The following is an 18,198-nucleotide window of genomic DNA, read 5'->3' as shown; positions in this document are numbered from 1 at the left end:
CACTCCTCTCCCCCTGCTCTCCACCCTCTCCCCCTGTTCTCCACCCTCTCCCCCTGTTCTCCACCCTTTCCCCCTGTTCTCCACTCCTCTCCCCCTGCTCTCCCCCCTCTCCCCCTGTTCTCCACTCCTCTCCCCCTGTTCTCCACCCTCTCCCCCTGTTCTCCACCCTTTCCCCTGTTCTCCACTCCTCTCCCCCTGTTCTCCCCCCTCTCCCCCTGCTCTCCACCCTCTCCCCCTGTTCTCCACTCCTCTCCCCCTGTTCTCCACCCTCTCCCCCTGTTCTCCACCCTTTCCCCCTGTTCTCCACTCCTCTCCCCCTGTTCTCCACTCCTCTCCCCCTGTTCTCCACCCCTCTCCCCCTGTTCTCCACCCCTCTCCCCCTGTTCTCCACCCCTCTCCCCCTGTTCTCCACCCTCTCCCTACCTGATCTCGTCTGACACGTTGCTCGTCTCGTCCTCTCCGCTGCCCCAGAACTCGTCTCCACTCTTCTGCAGCCCCGCGTCCAGGAACTCTCCTGTAGACTTCAGCAGCATGCCGGCAATGTCGCTGCATACGATAACGGTAACAATTTGTGATATAATGGATAGGGTCACAGGGTAGGATAGCAGGGTTGCAGGGCAGCAGGGTAACAAGGTGGCAGGGTATCAGGGTACTACAGAGCTACTGACCAGAAGAGCTTGCCGGACTGGGCCTCTCCTCCCCTGATGTAGGGGGTGATGACCTTGGTGAAGTTCCACTCCTCCTCCAGCAGGTTCTTCAGGCTGTGGGATGCCTGGGGCAGCTGCTGCAGCATCTGGATCCAGCTGTGCATGTAGTCAAAGTACACCTGCACACACACACACACAGTCAAACACACACATACACACACACAAAGACACAATCACACACACCAAAGCCCAGATGAGATACTGATATATGTTCATGTAGCACAGAATCCGGAACAAAAATCAAAACATCCTCCGATATTTTGACTTGGCCAATCCAGTTCCTGGTTTATAAATTCCAGTTTGTAGAAGAGCCCAGTCTGGGGCTAGAGACTGGTGTTCTGCTTTCTCACCAGGCCTGTTAGTAAAGTGTTCATGAGAAAAGAAACGGGCTTACGAGCCAGAGAGCAGCAGCGCTGCTCTGTTAGAAAAACCTTCCTCTTACGTTTACTGAGCCAAGCCTGATAAAGCTGTTTGCTGTCAGGACTGGCCAGGGTTCTGGTCAGGAGGAGGTCAGTGCTTGGGTCAGTGTTGGGGTCAGTGTTGGGGTCAGTGTTGGGGTCAGTGCTGGGGTCAGTGCTGGGGTCAGTGCTGGGGTCAGTGCTGGGGTCAGTGCTGGGGTCAGTGTTGGGGTCAGTGCTGGGGTCAGTGCTGGGGTCAGTGTTGGGGTCAGTGTTGGGGTCAGTGTTGGGGTCAGTGTTGGGGTCAGTGTTGGGGTCATTGTTGGGGTCAGTGTTGGGGTCAGTGTTGGGGTCAGTGTTGGGGTCAGTGTTGGGGTCAGTGTTGGGGTCAGTGTTGGGGTCAGTGTTGGGGTCAGTGTTGGGGTCTCACCACCAGCATCTTGTGCAGGTCTTCCTCAAACTCATCGATGTTGGCGTTGGTCTGCAGGCCCTGGGCGTCGGTGACCACGCCCCTCAGCATGAACTGGTAGTACTGCTTCATCAGCAGACCCCCCTTCAGCACCTCCTTACACTCGCGCACCAGCTACACACACACACACACACACACACATTATATATCATATATTTGCCGAAAGTCACTTTACGTCTTGATAGCAACAAATATATATAAAGGTTTGACGGCGATATGAAATAATTCTGACATTTGTGTGCGTCGCAATACTGTAATGAACAAGACCTATCATTAAGGCATACCCTGACTATTGATTGGACGGGCTACCTGTCTGTCTACCTACCTACCTGAACGCACTCTTCCCCTCCATGCAACGCTCGTCACTGTAGTTTTGTGGGAGTGGCTTTGAAGGGAGGAGGTGGGATATTTGGGTTTGAATCGTGTCAAAAATAATCTAAAATAGCGAGCTTCACACAACTTGCCTACCCTGCCTTTAACACACACAAGGATAACACAAGTGCCTGAAGTGAACTGAAGTATAACCATAATTCAGAGCCTGTGTGTGTGTGTGTGTGTTTGCTGCAGACCTGCTTGATACTGAGCAGAGAGGGTTCTCTGTGTGTGTGTGTGTGTGTGTGTGTGTGTTTGCTGCAGACCTGCTTGATGCTGAGCAGGGAGGGTTCTCTGTGTGTGTGTGTGTGTGTGTGTTTGCTGCAGACCTGCTTGATGCTGAGCAGGGAGGGTTCTCTGTGTGTGTGTGTGTGTGTGTGTTTGCTGCAGACCTGCTTGATGCTGAGCAGGGAGGGTTCTCTCTGTGTGTGTGTGTGTGTGTGTGTTTGCTGCAGACCTGCTTGATCCTGAGCAGGGAGGGTTCTCTGTGTGTGTGTGTGTGTGTTTGCTGCAGACCTGCTTGAAGCTGAGCAGAGAGGGTTCTCTGTGTGTGTGTGTGTGTTTGCTGCAGACCTGCTTGAAGCTGAGCAGAGAGGGTTCTCTGTGTGTGTGTGTGTGTGTGTGTGTGTTTGCTGCAGACCTGCTTGATGCTGAGCAGGGAGGGTTCCCCGGCGGGCCTCTGTTCCAGACGCAGTTTGAGACACTCGTGGATGACGTTCAGCAGAACTCTGCAGAGAACCAGGAAGGCCGGACGGAACGAGGGCAGGTCCATGTCCAGCAGCTCCCCCCACGACACCTGCACACCACACACATGGTCACTCAACACGCTTCCACCACACACAGTCACTCAACACGCTTCCACCACACACACAGTCACTCAACACGCTTCCACCACACACACGGTCACTCAACACGCTTCCACCACACACACAGTCACTCAACACGCTTCCACCACACACACGGTCACTCAACACGCTTCCACCACACACGCGGTCACTCAACACGCTTCCACCACACACGCGGTCACTCAACACGCTTCCATCACCCAACAGGCTTCCACCACAAGCGGCTAAACGGGAGACTTGAAACGGAACGTACAATCTCTTAGCATGCACTTTTATTTATGTAAAAAGGTGTCATCTTAGAAGAGTCTAGCTCACCTGGTCAGCGTCCAGTTCGGGCCGGCCTGGATCCCCACAGGACAGGTGCCTGGAGAGCTCCGGCAGGTAGTCACTGTACAGCATGGGGTCTGGGAAGTCTGCAAACTGGATGAGGAGAAGGGGAGGGAAGGCAAGAGTTTCATGACCTCTCAAAATCAAAAATACTCCTAGAAGGGGACAGGACATCATATCTCGCTGCCCAATATCTATCAACATGCCCCAACCTGAGGGAAAGTGAATGACCGAGACTACCTAACCACCACTACGCACACACGTGTGTTTAATTTATACTCTGGCAATATTGTTGTTGTTACATTCATGCCAATATCACACATTTGAACTGAATTAAGGAGAGAAGAGGGGAGGGGTAGAGGGCAGACAGATGGAAAGAAGGGAGGAGAGAAGAAAGAAGATAGAGGTTTCAGGGTGCGTTTTCTTTGTGAGCAAATATGCATGTTGTACTACTAGGATGAGTAGATGTCTAAAAGTGTGTGTGAGAGAGTTGTCAGCATTATGTCCATGACCTGCAGACAGATAGCTGTGAGGTTGAGCCGTCTGAACTAGGTCATTATCAACCCGCCCCTGCTGATGGCAGTAGGAAACCCTGTTTCAACCACGAAGCATGTCTGAATGACTCAAGTGAATAACAACAGTTGAGTCATTTTTACTAACTAAATAACAAGCATGATGTTTTTATTTGCTAAACACTATGCAGTGGGAAGCATGAACATTTTGCACTTTGAAGCCTAATCAAACATTGGTAAAAGCATTATTAGTCACAATAGCATAACTAGAACGTCCAATCCATAACTTCCCCCCTCCTCATCCTCCTCCTCCTCTTCCTCCCCTCCCTTCCCCTCTTCCTCCCCTCCTCCTCCTCCTCCCTCCCCTCCTCCTCCTCCCTCCCCTCCTCCTCCCCTCCCCCCTCCTCCTCCTCCTCCTCCTCCCCCCTCCTCCTCCTCCTCCCCCCTCCTCCTCCCTCCCCTCCCCCTCCTCCTCCCCTCACCTCCAGAGCAGGAGTGTGGCTGAGCAGGGCGGCCCTGGCCCGCTGCAGGGATCGGTCCATCAGCTTGTGCAGCCTGAGGATCAGCTTACGCAGGCCCATCTGCTTCAGGGCCTTGTCCACAAACGGCCGGTAGATGGCAGTGGAGCAGTACTGTCCCCCAGCCCCCGCCTCCCCTGCCCCAGCCCCAGCCTCCCCAGCCCCCGCCTCCCCAGCCCCCGCCTCCCCAGCCCCCGCCTCCCCAGCACCCGCACCAGCCTCCCCTGCCCCAGCCTCCCCTGCCCCAGCCTCCCCTGCCCCAGCCTCCCCTGCCCCAGCCTCCCCTGCCCCAGCCTCCCCCGCCGCAGGCAGGAACTCCTCCTCGGACAGCAGGTGGGTGAACTTGGGCGTGAGGCAGGGCGACAGCTCCCCCCCCTCCTCCCCTGCGTCCCGCTCCTCGCCCTCGCTGTCGGCCGTGAAGGTGGCGGTAGAGTCGTTCTCTTCGTCCTCGTCCTCCTCTTGTTCCTCCTCGTTGCCGCGGGAACAGCGGGGAGAAGGGATCTCAAAGACGGGCCAGCCAATCCGGGACAAGTCTCTGAGGCCCAGCACGGTTGCCATGACACGCAGCTTCTGGTTGAGGTCCTGGGTGATGTTGAGCCATAGACAGAGAGCCTGCACCCTGCCCTGGAAACACACAGACACACGCAAGAGGGTAGGAAGGATGTGTGTGTGTGTGGCTGCTGGTGCACTTCACAAAGCTGTGGTCGGGGGGGCAGTGCTTTCATCGCTAGGTTGTGGCGTCCCTCTATAGTTTCATAACAAAACTTTTTCCCAATGTTAGATCTTACGATGTTAGCTGTCAGTCTCCTCCCTGACGTGTAGCTAGCTGGCGTAAGCTCATAGCTAGCTAGCGTAAACTCATAGCTAGCTAGCGTTAGCTCATAGCTAGCTAGCGTTAGCTCATAGCTTGCTACCGTTAGCTCATAGCTAGCTAGCGTTAGCTAATTCTAAATGTAAACGTTGTTATTACGAGCTCTGACACGTTACAATTTTTAGCATCTGAGGAGCAAGTTGGCTCATCATATAACCTTAAGCTGTAACATGTAATCAAGTTGAAGTAACGCTATTGTTTCTATCCTTGATTTTCAGATCATGAGCATAGATAAGTGGGTTGTTTTAAAAAGAGAGTGAAATCCACCAGATTCCTCATCCACAGATGAGGAAGAAACAGCCAGAGGTAGCTAGCTTGCTAGGATAGTTTGATGGCATAGTTTCAGAAGTTGGTGCATGTGGAAAGTAATTACTTTGTTTATAGGCCATCTAGGTGCAGGCAAACACTGTACATCAGGGTAGAATCCTGATGGCAGTATGACTGAGGTTTCTGAGATGTCCGCCAAACCTTGAATTCCACATGATAAACTGCATAATCTTCTTAACTCAAAGAAGAGTACTAGAGTGCTCCAAATGTGCCTTTTATTTTCATTTGCTAATTTACCTTCATTTCAAGCCCCAATCAGGACCTAGCAACAGAAAACTGGTTTGTTGATGTGACTTTTTTTCAATGTCATCTCCATTCATGCACGACCAATATATTTGATCAAAAATGTGTTACTCAAACACAAGGTTCCAGTCAATGTCGCTCTGACAAAGCAGCAAATTGATGGATTTAACGTTATAAATGTTTTCGCTGGGAGCATGCCGCCGGACCCCCTACAGTCCCAAAGTCCACCCCCCCACAATCTCACTACATGCTGTGGGAAACACTGGAGGAGGTTAGGGAGGATGTGTGTGCGCGGCCCACCTGGAAGTCTCTGGCGGCGTACTTGTCGTAGTCCTTCTGCAGAGCCTGCAGGGAGGGGAACAGGGCCTCCACAGACTCCAGCAGCTCCATGACCCTCTTCACCTGCTGGAAGGCCAGCCGCTGCCTCTGCAGGTGCTCCCGGCAGCCCTGCCCCGGGCCCAGCGGGGCCGCCACATCCAGCGATGGGGACGCGCTGGCACTGAAGCCCCACGGGTCCACCCCCACACGGCTGCCCTCCGAGGGGCCCGCGGCCGGAGAGCGGCCCAGCAAGGGTTCACCACCTGGAGAGGGGATGTCCTGACCGCCCCTCTCCGCTGGTCCTGGTTCTTCTGCCCCGGCCTCCAGCTGTGTCCTACAGGGGCTAAGGCTGTGGTAGTCCACCTTGAAATGCAGCACCTCCCTGATAATGTCGGGGATGGCCTGGCGGGCCGTGTAGAGGAAGAGATCCTGGTCGTGGACCGAGCGGTGGGCGTGCCAGGCCTGCAGCTCCAGCCACACCACCTCGTTGTTCTGGCCCATGAAGGCCGAGTTCTCCAGGCCGCGCTGCTCCTTCTCCTTCTTCTTGGACGACATGGAGGTGAGCTTGAGGAGCAGGCGCAGCGTCTCGAAGAACTTGAGGCGGTCGGCGGGGCAGTCAGAGCGCGAGGTCTGGCGGTGGGGCCGGGGGGCCAGGGCGTGGGGCATGCTGACGGGCAGCTGGCCCAGGCTCAGGTAGGGCTTCCTGGGGTCCATACTGAGGGCTCCGAAGGGGCTGGGCCTGGACAGCGGGTCCAGCATGAAGGAGCCTTCGAAGGTCTTCTTGTCTCTTTCCGTGGAGCGCTGGGCGGAGCGCTTCTTCTTCCCCTGCTTGTAGCTGTGCTCCTCCGGGGGCTCAGACGGACGAGGACTCTCCCTGTCCCGGGACCTCTGGGTCAAGGGGCTGGTGGGGTCTGGCTTGTCTGATCACACACACACACACACACACAATTGAAAATGACTAAATACTTCACGCTTTAGCGCACGTAGTACATTAAAAACCAAAGATAAGTGTTCTGTTTTTGTTTGTTTTGACTAAACAAATGCAGTTAGGGGCTAACAAACCCTCCTCTCCAAATCGTGACACATTTTCTATTTTGTTTGTTGATGCTACAACGTTACTGCAACAGCGCGGTTTCAAAAAAGCTCTCCTCGTGTCTTCCCTCCCTCCTCCTTCTCCACTCTCCCCCCTCCCGCTCTCCCCCCTCCCTCCTCCTTCTCCGCTCTCCTCCCCTCCCCCTTCCCCCCTCCCTCCTCCCCTCCCTCCTCCTTCTCCACTCTCCCCCCCTCCCGCTCTCCCCCCTCCCTCCTCCTTCTCCGCTCTCCTCCCCTCCCCCCTTCCTCCTCCTTCTCCGCTCTCCTCCCTCCTCCCCTCCCCTCCCCTCCCCTCCCCTCCCCTCCCCTCCCCTCCCCTCCCCTCCCCTCCCCTCCCCTCCCCTCCCCTCCCCTCCCCTCCCCTCCCCTCCCCTCCCCTCCCCTCCCCTCCCCTCCCCTCCCCTCCCCTCCCTCCCTCTCTCTTTCTCTCCCTCCCTCCCTCCCTCCCTCCCTCCCTCCCTCCCTCCCTCCCTCCCTCCCTCCCTCCCCTCACTCCCCTCACTCCCTCCCCTCCCTCACTCCTTCTCCCCTCCCTCCCTCCCTCCCCTCACTCCCTCACTCCCTCACTCCCTCCCCTCCCTCACCCTTGTTGGGGGATCGTCCTGCTGAGCGACCCTGGCTGTTCCTCTGGTGTTTCCCTGACATGCGCTTCATCTGCCGGGGGGTGCAGGGGGGGGAGGTGCTGTACAGGCCCTCCTCCTCAGCGTCCCAGGACTCGTCCTCCTCTGGGGAACCCCGGGGCCTGGCATCACCGGGGGGGCTCGCCTGCCTGGGGGGGGGGGGGAGGAGGAGGTGGTTAGCTACAGCAGTGGTTCTCAAACTGGGGACCGCAATGCTCTGGACGACTAGCTGTTAGTCAGCAAGAGCTTCTCGAACATGAGGGTAAGGAAAGAAGAGTTTCACCATAGAAAGAGGATATGGTTCTAATAGGTGTGGGGATGTTTTCCAGTTCCAGAAGGGTGGGCTCCTGAACCGTGCAGGCCGGCCTTGAGAGGGTTCAGCTATACTGCTGGGCTGAGGGCTTCTGGAAAGCCCTCTGTCACCGCGCTTAGAAAAGGCAAACAACAGTGAAGGAAGCCTGAAGTGTGAGCTCATAGTGACCCGGCCGGCTAAGAGACTTTGGGCTTTTAGATGAAAGGACAAGGGTTTGCTGGATGTATAACAAAAGACAAAACAAGATCATCATCGCAAACCACCACAATGCAGCACAATAATATATGTATATATTTTTTTATGTTTTAGTAATTGTTGGATGTCAATATTGTGAATTTCCCGCCCTGCCTCCATCTCCCGGAGTCTGTCTGCTACACTCTCAGCTGCGTCTGATTTGATCATCAAGATAAAACGATTATTGTGCCGCATTCTGTTTCACAATGATGCTGATGTGTCAATGAGTCATCGGTGTCAAATAATCGCAAATACGAACCAAAATATTAACAATATATATAACAAAATATTAACAATATTAACAATAATTGTGTCAGTATTCATAATAATTGTGTCTCCCTTCAGGAGGTAACAGACTCACAGGTCATACTACAGGTCAGCAGCCATACGGAAGCACCAAAGAGCGGCAGGTCAAAGGTCACGCCCCAGGGCTCTCTAACCTACGACCCCGTGCAGTTAGAGCTCATTATGCAGGATGTCTGCTGACAACGTCACAGTCTCTGCAGCTGCTGACTACAGTTCTGTACAGCGCACCAGCAGCCACACGTGCGCACACACACACACAAACCTACAAACACACACACGTGCACACACACACACACAAACCTACAAACACACACACGTGCACACACACACACACAAACCTACAAACACACACACGTGCACACACACACAAACCTACAAACACACACACGTGCACACACACACAAATGTGCACAAACACACACGCATACGTACAAACACACCCACAATATACCCACATACATGATAGAAATGATCTCAACCCATTTAGACCTGAACCCTCATTGGTGTGTGTGAACTCGAGCTAACAGTCAGATAGATATGAAAATAGATCTGGCGAGAGGTGAGATAGCAGCGACAGCAGGTCACCCACACATCCTGGCCTCGAGAGAGAGATTGAGAGAGAGAGATCGAGAGAGAGTGAGAGAGAGAGAGTGACTGTGGGTGACCTGGCCTCTATTCAGAGAGAGAATCAGAGAGAAGGGGGGTAGAGAGTGAGATTTGTTGATTTCGTTAAAGTCTTTTCTGGGCAGTCAGAAGAGCCAGGTGGCAGCTACACCACCCTGGACATTTAGAAAACTTAAATCACACTGGTGCAGGACTCAGGAGAGAGAGACAGAGAGAAAGATGGACAGACAGAGAGAGGGTAGAGAAAGACAGGGGGGGGGGAGACAAAGAGAGAGCAGAAACCAAGCTGTTGAAACACTTCCTTCAGAGTAAAAGGCGACCAGAACACAAAGCAGCAGAGACGGGCGCGGCCACGCCTCTCCAGGTTGCGCTCTTTGTTCCTATAAGCTGCTCGGAGGAGAGTTTAACAGGATTAGAGGAGGAGGGGCTGGCCTGTCCGTGAAAACAAAGCAGGAAGAGGGGAGAGAGGAAAAGAGGATAGGGCGAGAGAATGGAGTGTGTGTGTGTGTGTGTGTGTGGGAGGGCAAGGTGTGTGTGGGAGGTCAGGGTGGGGGTGTGTGTGAGGGTGAAAGAAAGAAGTGTGTGTGTGGGGGGGGGGGGGGCAGGGTGGAGGGGGTACTTAATATCTTCATCCCCCCATCAATCAAGTGAAAGACATTCCACCACGTGCGTCTATCTACTGGTGCACAAGTGTGTGACGGTGTTTACAAGTGTGAATTGGAACATTTTGGTTGCATATCCTCCCAAAAGTGTGTTGGTGCGACCTCAAAATATATTTGAGAGCATTTGTGCGAATGCAAATAGGTTTTATGGTGCAACCTGTTTTCAATTCTTTACAAAGAGCTTGCTAATTAGCCTACTGCACAGTGTGTGCCTGCTGTGAGCAGATACAGTGACCGGTCCACCGCTCTATCCAACGTTACATGACCAATCAAACTTCATCTTTACGTTCTAAACTTGAATGCAGACTTTTGATTCGTTAATAGTAGCCGTCAGTCACTCCTACTCACTGCGCTGGGTTGTCACGTGACAAAGACCAGCGCTCAAAATAAATCCAGGGCTCTCAAGTCTCACGTATTAGCCCAGAGACTTGCGCATTTCAGCCATTTCTCACGCGACATCTTGTATTTCTCACGCTGAGAAGTAAGGGATAACTTGTCCCGCTGTATACAGTTAATGGACGAGGCGCAGGCATACAGAGGAAATGTATCTGCCGAGTTGAGAGCTGTTCTACAACCAGTCAGAAACAACAACACCCCCCCCCTGAAGCCTGTAAATCGATAACATAAACATGGTAGTTGTGGTGCTCCTTAATATTTGGTAGGTGTGCCTACATTTTTGCTGTGCCACCAAGTAAAACTGTTCATTTCAAGCCCTGTGATTGTTTGTGTGTATGTGTGTAAAAGTGTGCGGATAAGTGTGTGAGTGTATATACGAGTGTGTGAGAATGTGTACGCGTGTACAAACAAGTGTGCATGAGTGTGTGTATGTGTGTGAACCAGTGTGTGAGTGTGTGTAGGAGTGTGTGATTATCTGCATTACTAGATCACTTTCACGAGGAGCCTTAATCCCCCCTCCCCCTGTAGCATTTCACTGGAGACAATGAGCATGAGCATCTACTGCCCATCTGCCCCTCCCCCCTGACCCCCCCCCCCCCCTGACCCCTCCCACCCCCCCTTTCACTGACAGTCACTCATTTCCTAAAGCACACATGCACACACTCCACCCACTTGCACAAACAGACCACATAATGCCGACTCCCCACCGTGCACACACACACACCCTAAAACACACACACACACACTGTCTCTCTCCCCTGGGACCCACTTTGGAGCTACAGACACCTGCTGCTGTTGGGCTGAAGACACAGAAGACCCCAGATGCTGCAGCTACAACATCACAATGTAGAGAGGAGGGGGAGGAGGAGAGAGAGGAGGAGGAGGATGAGAGGGGGAGGAGGTTCCTTTTCTCCTCCCTCTCCTCCTCCTCCTCCTCCTCCTCCCTCTCCTGGAGGAAGAGAGGAGTGGGGCAAGGGGGAAGATGAGAGGAGGAGCAGGAGAGGGAAGGAGGAGAGGGAGGATCAGAAGGAAGAAGGAGAGGTGGGGGAAGATGAAAGGAGGAGCAGGAGGAGGAGGAGGAAGGGAGGATCAGAAGGAAGAGAGGAGAAGGAGAGAGGGAGAAGGAGAAGAGAGGGAGGATCTGGAGGAAGAGAGGAGAAGGAGAAGAGAGGGAGGATCTGGAGGAAGAGAGTAGAGGGAAAGAGGAGAAGAGGAGCAGGAGAGCGAAGGAGGAGAAGGATAATCAGGAGGAAGAGGGGAGAATGAGAGGGGGAGGATGAGAGGAGAAGGAAGGAGGAGAGGGAGGATCAGAAGGAAGAGAGGAGTGAAGTGAATGGACTGCATTTATATATCGCTTTTCTACCTTTGCGGCACTCAAAGCGCTTTACAATGTTTTTGCCTCTCATTCACCCAATCATACTCACACTCATTCATTCAGACACAGTAAAACCAGTGGTGGTAATCTACAACTGTAGCCACAGCTGCCCTGGGGCAGACTGACTGAAGCGTGGCTGCCAATCAGCGCCTACGGCCCCTCCGACCACCGCCAACATTCTTTACCAACATTCATTCCCATTCATACGATGCATGTCTTCATGATGGTGGGGGAAACGGAAGTAACCGGAGGAAACCCACTCAGGCACGGGGAGAAGAGGTCAACTCCACACAGGAAGGACCTGCAGCGACCGGAGGGGGGCGAGGGAGGGAGGGACGATCAGGGGGAAGAGGAGGATGAAGAAGAAGAGAGCATCAGGAGGAGAGGACAGAAAGGAGGAACACATGCAGCTACTCCACCGTGTGTGGAAAGGAGGACCTGTTCTTCACCACTAAGCGTTAAGGAGGAGAGGAAGAGAGGGGGGCACATTCCGGCCGCCTCCCTAATGAAGTGACCAACTTCTTCAGAGAACAACAGGGGTCTTTTGAGCACGCTGGTGTCATCGCACGAACAAGTCGCACAAGTCTGCTTTGTGTGGCACCAGCGGAGGCTACACTGGCAGAATGAAACTGCTTCTGATTGGGTCAGTCAGCCTCCATCTGAGAGGGTTGCTAGAGTAGGTCTGTTTACGTCAGAGTCACCAGCCTTAACCAGGAGTAGCCATATCGTTTGGCATAATAGCCAACACACCTCAACGCAAACTATTCCTCTCTATTGTTTTGTGGATGTGAGTGTGCTTGAGCATGCGAGGGTGTGTGTGTGTGTGTGTGTGTGTGTAGTGCATGGGGTGTGGCCCTGGGCACAGTGAGGTGACTCAATCACTCAGGAATGGGACCGGAACCAGTGACATCATCACACTGCCCACTGTTTATTTGGTTGCTATGAGACGCTTCTACGAAAGCTCTGCTGGGCCCCAAGGACAGTACAGGACACAGACACACCTTCTCAACTGACTGCCAATAAGAACCTCATGCCTGTGTGAGCTTGGGGGTCAGGTGGCTGAGTGGTTAGGGAATCGGGCTATCAATCAAAAAGTTGCCGGTTCAATTCCCGGCCGTGCCAAATTACGTTGTGTCCTTGGGCAAGGCACTTCACCCTACTTGCCTTGAATGTCCCTGTACTTTCTGTCTGTCGCTCTAGATAAGGACGTCTGCTAAATGACTAATTGTAAACATGTAAACCATAAGTAGGCCATGTTCACCTCCCTCCCTCCCCCCACCTCCCCCTCCCCTCTGTCACCCTTCACACATCCCTGCTGCCTCCCCCTTCCCTCCCCTGACTGACACCAGTTGAATTGCCCCTGCAGATGGTGTCTGGCTTCTCTCGATGGCTCATCTGACAGCCAACCAGCTCAGCAGTCCGAGCCGCAGGGCTGCTGTGGCCCCTCCCCTCAGACAGGCGCTCTGAAGGGTCATAACCAGCCAGTGGGGCGGCAGACAGAGGGCCCAGAGGGTGACCTTTGAACCCACAGCCATCAGATCCATTGTGCCAGGCAGCAGCAGCATTGTGAGGGAGGGAGGGGGGGGGGGGCACGTGGCTGGGGGGGGGCACGTGGCCGGGGGGGCAGAGCTGAATGGCTGGTCACAGCTGCCGAGTGAGCTGGCCGACACGGGGCTACACCACAGGAGCGTACGAGGAGGGGAGGGGGAGGAAGACAAGTTGGCAGAAACTCTTTCTTTTTGTCATGGGGTGGGGGGGCTTTCCGAGCTATATGAGTCATCCACGGTTCCCAAACCCGTTTATGAGAAAGCTGTGTTGTGTACCTGACAGGGGAGGGAGGGGGGGTGGGGGGATTCCGATAGCAGTTGCTAAAAGGAAATATTTTGCACAGTCGCTTGACACTTCAGTCAACAAGCTAACCACGGGTACACAGAAAAGGGAGGAATATGCAACCGGAAGCAAATTCAGCCACTCAGAATTTCCCAGAAGTGGAGAATAATAACCCTGAGGCCTGTTTGTCAGTTGAAGCCTGTTTGAAGACTGTCTGTGATAAGAATGGCCACAAGTCCTCGACCCTCAGCAATGAGGACAGCAAAGATCAAACAACACAATCAATGTGGGCAAGAACGTTTATCAGTTATGTATTTTTATGAAATATATTTTACATCGAACAAAGTCCTGTTCCAAGCAACATAACACGAATCCTTCCAGAAACTGAGCCGTATCCTCATTAAAAACATCATCAATATTGTGATTTGCTCCAGTGGCATTGGGGGCGGAGACTTACAGACATCAATCATTTCAGAGACTGGGGCAGAGTTTATTCTAGGTCATAGATGTAGCAGCTATCTAGCTAGCTGTGGCTTCAACAGCAGTTACGTATGGAAACACTGACAACATTTAACAAAACGCAGATCAAGTTATGCAGAGAAAAGCTGTGATAACTCAACTACTAGTACAACATCCCATCACCTCACATTGAAATATAAAATGTCAAGCAAAAACACAGACAGACATGTCTTTTACTGTTGTCAATATGAAGTTCAGTAGTCTACTGTTCAAGAAAACACTGTAGTTAAACTGAGATTTAAATACAATATCCAAAGCATGCAGGGTGTCTGTGCTGCAGGGTGTCTGTGCTGCAGGGTGTCTGTGCTGCAGGGTGTCTGTGCTGCAGGGTGTCTGTGCTGCAAGGTGTCTGTGCTGCAGGGTGTCTGTGCTGCAGGGTGTCTGTGCTGCAGGGTGTCTGTGCTGCTCTGTGCTGCAGGGTGTCTGTGCTGCAGGGTGTCTGTGCTGCTCTGTGCTGCAAGCTGTCTGTGCTGCAGGGTGTTTGTACTGCTCTGTGCTGCAGGGTGTCTGTGCTGCAGGGTGTCTGTGCTGCAGGGTGTCTGTGCTACAGGATGTCTGTGCTGCAGGATGTCTGTGCTGCTCTGTGCTGCAGATTGTCTGTGCTGCAGGGTGTCTGTGCTGCAGGGTGTCTGTGCTGCTCTGTTCTGCAGGTTGTCTGTGCTGCTCTTTGCTGCAGGGTGTCTGTGCTGCAGGGTGTCTGTGCTGCAGGGTGTCTGTGCTGCAGGGTGTCTGTGCTGCAGATTGTCTGTGCTGCAGGGTGTCTGTGCTGCTCTGTTCTGCAGGGTGTCTGTGCTGCAGATTGTCTGTGCTGCAGGGTGTCTGTGCTGCTCTGTTCTGCAGGCTGTCTGTGCTGCTCTTTGCTGGAGGGTGTCTGTGCTGCAGGGTGACCCAGTGTTTGTGCTACTCCTCATGACCCAGCAGGGCGAGGGAGCAGCTCTACTCCTCATGACCCAGCAGGGCGAGGGAGCAGCTACTCCTCATGACCCAGCAGGGCGAGGGAGCAGCTACTCCTCATGACCCAGCAGGGCGAGGGAGCAGCTCTACTCCTCATGACCCAGCAGGGTGAGGGAGCAGCTCTACTCCTCATGACCCAGCAGGGCGAGGGAGCAGCTACTCCTCATGACCCAGCAGGGTGAGGGAGCAGCTCTACTCCTCATGACCCAGCAGGGCGAGGGAGCAGCTACTCCTCATGACCCAGCAGGGCGAGGGAGCAGCTACTCCTCATGACCCAGCAGGGCGAGGGAGCAGCTACTCCTCATGACCCAGCAGGGCGAGGGAGCAGCTACTCCTCATGACCCAGCAGGGCGAGGGAGCAGCTCTACTCCTCATGACCCAGCAGGGCGAGGGAGCAGCTCTACTCCTCATGACCCAGCAGGGCGAGGGAGCAGCTACTCCTCATGACCCAGCAGGGTGAGGGAGCAGCTCTACTCCTCATGACCCAGCAGGGCGAGGGAGCAGCTACTCCTCATGACCCAGCAGGGCGAGGGAGCAGCTCTACTCCTCATGACCCAGCAGGGCGAGGGAGCAGCTCTACTCCTCATGACCCAGCAGGGCGAGGGAGCAGCTCTACTCCTCATGACCCAGCAGGGTGAGGGAGCCTGCTGCTCCAGAGAGTGTGTGCCAGTCTGTCTGCACTGGAACAGTGTAAACAGACAATAATAATGGACTGTGCAGCCATAGACCACTTCTTTCCAACAATATATGCGCACAATCCACATGAAGGTGCAGTCGTTACTCTCTCTCTCAGAGAGGGGTGGAGAGATATATATTCAGGAAGTGTTGCCAGGATTCCCGAGTGTCAGGACATTAACGAGTTCTAGAACATCTAGCCACAGATGGCTTTTACCACCAGAATCCAGCAGATCTCCTACACACCACACAGGAAGTCACACAGACCTCCTTCACACCACACAGGAAGTCCTGGCATCAGCAGTGTGGGAGTCTGCTAGAGGAACAACCAGGCCTCAGACTGAGGCCAGAGGCTGAGGCCAGAGGCTGACAGCCAGACAGCCTAAAACGAGGCTCACAACAGATCTCTGTGTGTCCGTCTCCTGGGGACATGAATACAGCATGCTGTTCCACGACGGAGACATTCTGTACAGATGTGACCTGAACTTGGAAGAGCTTTGCACAATCATTTGAGTTGTTGGGTCTCCCTGCAAAAAGGGGGAAGGGGTGGTAGGTGGTCAGAATGCCATTCGACATCACGTAATTCTGCACTCTGTATTCTGCCTCAGTCTTCTATGTTTTCCTGCAGAACAGCGTGTGGAAGCACCCAGTGAGTTCCTGTATCTGAGCAAGGGGGTCCTCCAGTAAACTGACTCAACTGTCTGCTGGGGATCTTGCAGGTAAACTGTAATAATCTCACTGCTTCCTGGAAAAACATGCACTCGACTGCAGCTCTTAGCTATCAGTGCCAATATATCCTATTGCATACAGTTGCATAAGACCAACTATGCCAAGCATGGTGTAGTAAAAAGAAAAATCTCCAATCAGAGAGTAATGCGGATGGCGGATGGACTGGATTAATCCAAACTGACTCTAGTCGAACCATGAAAACATGACGGGGGAGGAGGGGGACTCGCGGGAGACAAAACATTGGATTCCAGAGAATCTGTCGCCACGAGTCAAGGGCAAACAAGCGCAATGACGTCGTTAGGGTCAAGAAAGACGCGAATGGCGTCAACATAAAATAACAAGCATTCCACAACAACATAATAAATGAACTGTCTACTGCGCAAAACAAACACGAATAAAAACAATTGTGCAAATACAAATAAATAGTAAAGTTATCATTCAACAGGTGAGAATCCAGAAATACAGCAAACGGCACTTGCTAAACATAACAAAAACACAGGACACACCTTTACACAACTGGCCCACTTCTAAGATGGAAAATGACACATTACACGATTAAAAGTTAGCAATCCTACACGCAGCAGTAGTACACACGTGAACAGCCCGGATGGATATCTTTGACAAAGGGCTGACTTGACTGCTCCGGCCGCTCCGATGTCAGCTAAGCACATTTGCGGTGTTTACATGAACAATCACAGCCTGCACGAAATTAGAGTAGCCACTACATTTCTGCCTTCGTACACCAACACATTTCAATCAGGGAGACTGTATAGTCGCAAAATAACCCGTGTGAGTGTATCCAGAAGCTATCTGCAACTTATTTTGCCTAGAAATGCAAAAAATATGTTTAGTTATAATAAACTAAACACATGCATTCTACAGGGGCAATATCAATGCTCTACAACCTACGGATCTCATATGGGTAGAAGTGTGTAGCTAGCTAGGAAATCAATTATTATGACACTTCGGAAAACTGCAGACAATAACTCGACGAAGCGCCCGACTATTCATTTGGCTGGCTGTAGCTAGCTAATGTTCGCTAGCTAGCCGTACACGGGTAGCTTTTTCACGTTGTGCAGACGAGGACAAGTTATAAAAATTACCTCTTTCACACGGCAGGCATTTCCTCCAATAGGCCAAAACTGAATAACAATTAGAAAACCTGTACAGACTTGGGTTTATAAGACGCAAATTATCTCATAAAAGTTTGCAACTTCAGCGCTGCAAATTTACAAGAACTGCAACTGCACGCAGACCACTTTGTGACAGGAAGATGACAGCCAGAGTTGCGCAGGCGCGCCCATTGGCCCACTTCATTTGACACATTGAGCTCACAATGTGGCAAGCGCCAGATCCCGGCTGTGTAGTTCTCAATATTCCTCAAACTATCCTTTCGCATACCTGCTAGGATCGTCGTTAGGGTCCGGGGGTTCCATTGCAGGGGGAGGGCTCCTCGGTTCTACCCGTGCATGGGCTCATCCATGTCCCGACAAATGTAGTAGCTGTTTGCACGTTTGCTGTTTGCAAAGGCGTCAAATTGGCGTCCTTTCAAAGCACTTTTTTTATCCACCCGCAGAGTTAGGACTCGCCCGTTTGCGCGCTGTCGCCATCAGAAAAGCTATTCTACGGCAACTCGTACAGTACATTACAAGTTACGACACTGACGATGATCTTCGTGCTCTGCCGTTTTTTTTCGTTCTCACTGTCCTCGATTCTCTTTCCTCTTTTTTGTAAATATAATTATTCAGTTGGATATTCACTATATATTTTAGCCTACATAAAAAATCATTGCATTTTTGTACGTGCAGTTACAATAAGGGCACAATCTATACACTGTGTAAAATAATAGGCCTACTTACATACTTTTGAACGTTGACATGATATGGTGACATAAATATGGTGCTTTTTCAAGCTTCACATTCTCAATCCGTGAAGCCAGAACATAACCGTTCTAGTTTTCAT

General features: G+C 52.6%; 1 protein-coding gene across 1 annotated transcript in view; it reads right to left on the bottom strand.

Moving 5' to 3' along the window:
- map3k4 (mitogen-activated protein kinase kinase kinase 4) overlaps nucleotides 1-17,836 on the bottom strand; it is a 35,953-nt gene extending 18,117 nt beyond the window's left edge. Inside the window, exons 1-10 of the mRNA XM_084709719.1 lie at nucleotides 17,638-17,836; nucleotides 7,584-7,768; nucleotides 5,890-6,827; nucleotides 4,358-4,772; nucleotides 4,113-4,285; nucleotides 3,107-3,211; nucleotides 2,587-2,742; nucleotides 1,536-1,688; nucleotides 669-826; nucleotides 424-546 (exon numbers count right to left, since the gene is read on the bottom strand). Coding sequence (XP_084565845.1) covers nucleotides 424-546; nucleotides 669-826; nucleotides 1,536-1,688; nucleotides 2,587-2,742; nucleotides 3,107-3,211; nucleotides 4,113-4,285; nucleotides 4,358-4,772; nucleotides 5,890-6,827; nucleotides 7,584-7,768; nucleotides 17,638-17,672 — 2,441 coding nt within the window. The 5' untranslated portion in view covers nucleotides 17,673-17,836. The remainder of the gene's footprint in view (nucleotides 1-423; nucleotides 547-668; nucleotides 827-1,535; nucleotides 1,689-2,586; nucleotides 2,743-3,106; nucleotides 3,212-4,112; nucleotides 4,286-4,357; nucleotides 4,773-5,889; nucleotides 6,828-7,583; nucleotides 7,769-17,637) is intronic.
- Nucleotides 17,837-18,198: the final 362 nt, after the last annotated feature.

The sequence above is a fragment of the Hypomesus nipponensis genome, chromosome 11 (genome assembly GCF_054491055.1).
Source record: "Hypomesus nipponensis isolate SF chromosome 11, ASM5449105v1, whole genome shotgun sequence".
In the NCBI taxonomy this organism is placed as follows: domain Eukaryota; kingdom Metazoa; phylum Chordata; class Actinopteri; order Osmeriformes; family Osmeridae; genus Hypomesus; species Hypomesus nipponensis.
The sequence above is the reverse complement of the archived record's forward strand: the minus strand, read 5'-3'. Positions and strand labels throughout refer to the sequence as shown.